Consider the following 2,274-nt stretch of genomic DNA (forward strand, 5'->3'; position numbering starts at 1 on the left):
ACTTGATTCTTTTGTGAGGACTTGTGGCCCAGAAGTTTTCTCTCCGCTGCTGCACTGCACCAGAGGGCAGAAAGCAGTGACAGGAACTGTGCAGTAGCTCTGCCCGTTGTCAGGGCGTGAACATGAGTAATTTTCCACTAATCTAGTCATCGATCTCAAAGATTAAAAGTGGCCAGAAGCCATTCAGAGCACATGGATGGAAATACTTCACCAAGCTTGTGATGCCTCTTTTCCATCAGCTGCTTAGCCTGCGATCTGTTCCCTCGGCTGACCGCCCCTCCTCGCACACCGCAGACACAGCAGGAATTTCCCCGCTCCCGTAAGAAACTACTTCACCGCAGCCCACAGACGCTGCATTCTCCAGCAAAAGCAGAGCACAACACTAGGTGGCGTCTGCCGACAGTGCTGGGCCCCGGGACCATGTGTCCCATACCGAGCTGCAGTGACAGCTCCCTGGGCCACCTCGGAGCTCCAACTTGCTCTGGCCAAACTTTACTGCTCTCCCTTAAATGCGGCGGGCTGCGACCCCCAGGCCGCCCCGGGAGCGAGGGAAGCTCTGGGCGGCAGCAGGGACGCTACGTCTTGCAGCGGGGACACACACCCCCGTCTCCGGACTGCGCCCGGACCCCGAAATCACAGGGCTTGCTCGCGGCACGAGCCCCAGGGCTCCCGCAGGGGCGGGCGGCCCGGCTGCAGAGCCCCGGCGCTGGCCACGGAGTTCTTCAGCTGCTTGATGAGCAGGAAGAGCAGGAGGCCGAGGAGGAGGAGCAGGAGGAAGAAGAGCGCCAGGTAGAGCAGCAAGTTGAACTCCCACCACGCCATGCTGCCGCTGCCAGGGGAGCCGAGGCGGGAAGTTGCTCAGCAGGGGAGTTTCTTCCCCCAGCCCACACACGCTGGCGATGCACCGGCAGGGCAGAGCTGGGCGCTGGCCGCGACAGGTGGGAGGGTTTCCTGGGCAGGGCTCGGCCCGCTGGAGCCGCCGAAACACGCCCAGCGCAAAGTCAGTCCTAGCGCGGTAAAGAACAGGTGCCTGGACAGGGGCCCGCGGGCTGCAGCCCGCCGCCCACCACAGCGCGTCCGGGCCCCTGCGCGGCGCTCGGTTGCTGCGGGAGGTGGGGCGAAGGCATCCCGGGCTCTCTTCTGGTCATCGTGGTGCAGGGGGCGATCAGTGAGGGGCGCAGGCACGTGGACTGCGCGCGAGGCAGCTCCAACTCTGACCCTCCCGGAGGGACTGACGCTTCGAAACGATCCACTGAAAAAAACAGTCCCGGCTTGCGGCGAAGCCCCCCAGGCGGAGCTGCTGGCTCTGGGGCCCCGGAACCAAGGGCAGCCCCAGCCAGGGGTGGATCAGGGCCGCTGGCTCCGCTCACGAGGCAACTTCCAGGACGGAGAGAAATCGCTGTGCTGAACCTTCAGTGTCACTAGGCAGAGCCAGGCTGCAGCTGTCCGGAACAATTGTGCATTGGGGAAAAAAGTCTTCGCAGGCTCATCACTGTCAGCTTTTGGGGAGGGGGCGGGGTGCCCTTTCCCCTGAAGCCTTTGGCTTCTGTTCTGGCCCTTCTCATAAACTAGACACTGGACCAGCTGCTGGCCTCCTGAGCTGATCCAGGATAGTTCCTGGATTCTGAACAGAGATGATTTTTCTCCTGGCCTCAGTGTAAAAGGGGCCCTGCTTAGCTTAAAACCTAAAGGGTAGGCATTTAATCACTCCACTGGGATACAGTTAAAATGATTCATACCCTAAAAGGCTCTAGGTGGACCAATTCACAACTAATATAAGGCTTTTTTTGAGGAAGTGATATAACTTCAGAAATAAAACCTGGCCTGCGGAGTGCACTATTAACATTCCTCATTTCATATAGCACCATAAGGTCTGGTACCTGGTAGTAGAACATCAGTACTAAACAGGTCTCTATAGATTTATGTTCTCTCTTTCCTTATCTTTTTACAATGAACATCTGTTTTTAGAATTTGCAATGGACCCAATCCTGTTCCCATTAAAGCCAATGGACTTTCGTAGTTGACTTCATAGCTTCAGGAGTAGGATGCATGCAAATACCTGGCTCTGGTACAATTGCTCCTTGCTTTAGGATGTTGGTCTTCAAAGTGGTGTCTGTCAAGTCTTTCAGAGATGTACAGAATGATTGGTATCCCCTCTATATCATCAAAATAACAGGCTAGAGTGTGCCCCCAATATACTTGCACACTTTCCTACCTGGTGTAGAGGCGTGGAGTAACCCACTTCCCAAGATCCCACAGAAGGTTGTGCATAGG

General features: G+C 56.7%; 1 protein-coding gene across 1 annotated transcript; it reads right to left on the reverse strand.

The window, feature by feature from the left end:
* Positions 1–401: 401 nt before the first annotated feature.
* On the reverse strand, positions 402–1,807 carry SMIM43 (small integral membrane protein 43). The gene has a single exon (XM_050946734.1). It carries the CDS (start codon positions 820–822, stop codon positions 634–636), a length of 189 nt encoding a protein of 62 aa, XP_050802691.1. The 5' UTR covers positions 823–1,807; the 3' UTR covers positions 402–633.
* Positions 1,808–2,274: the final 467 nt, after the last annotated feature.

Source organism: Gopherus flavomarginatus, chromosome 3 (assembly GCF_025201925.1).
Source record: "Gopherus flavomarginatus isolate rGopFla2 chromosome 3, rGopFla2.mat.asm, whole genome shotgun sequence".
Lineage (NCBI taxonomy): Eukaryota > Metazoa > Chordata > Testudines > Testudinidae > Gopherus > Gopherus flavomarginatus.

Excerpts from the sequence above, each read along its gene's own strand:
- SMIM43 (XM_050946734.1), bottom strand. The coding sequence starts at position 822 with ATGGCGTGGTGGGAGTTCAACTTGCTGCTCTACCTGGCGCTCTTCTTC.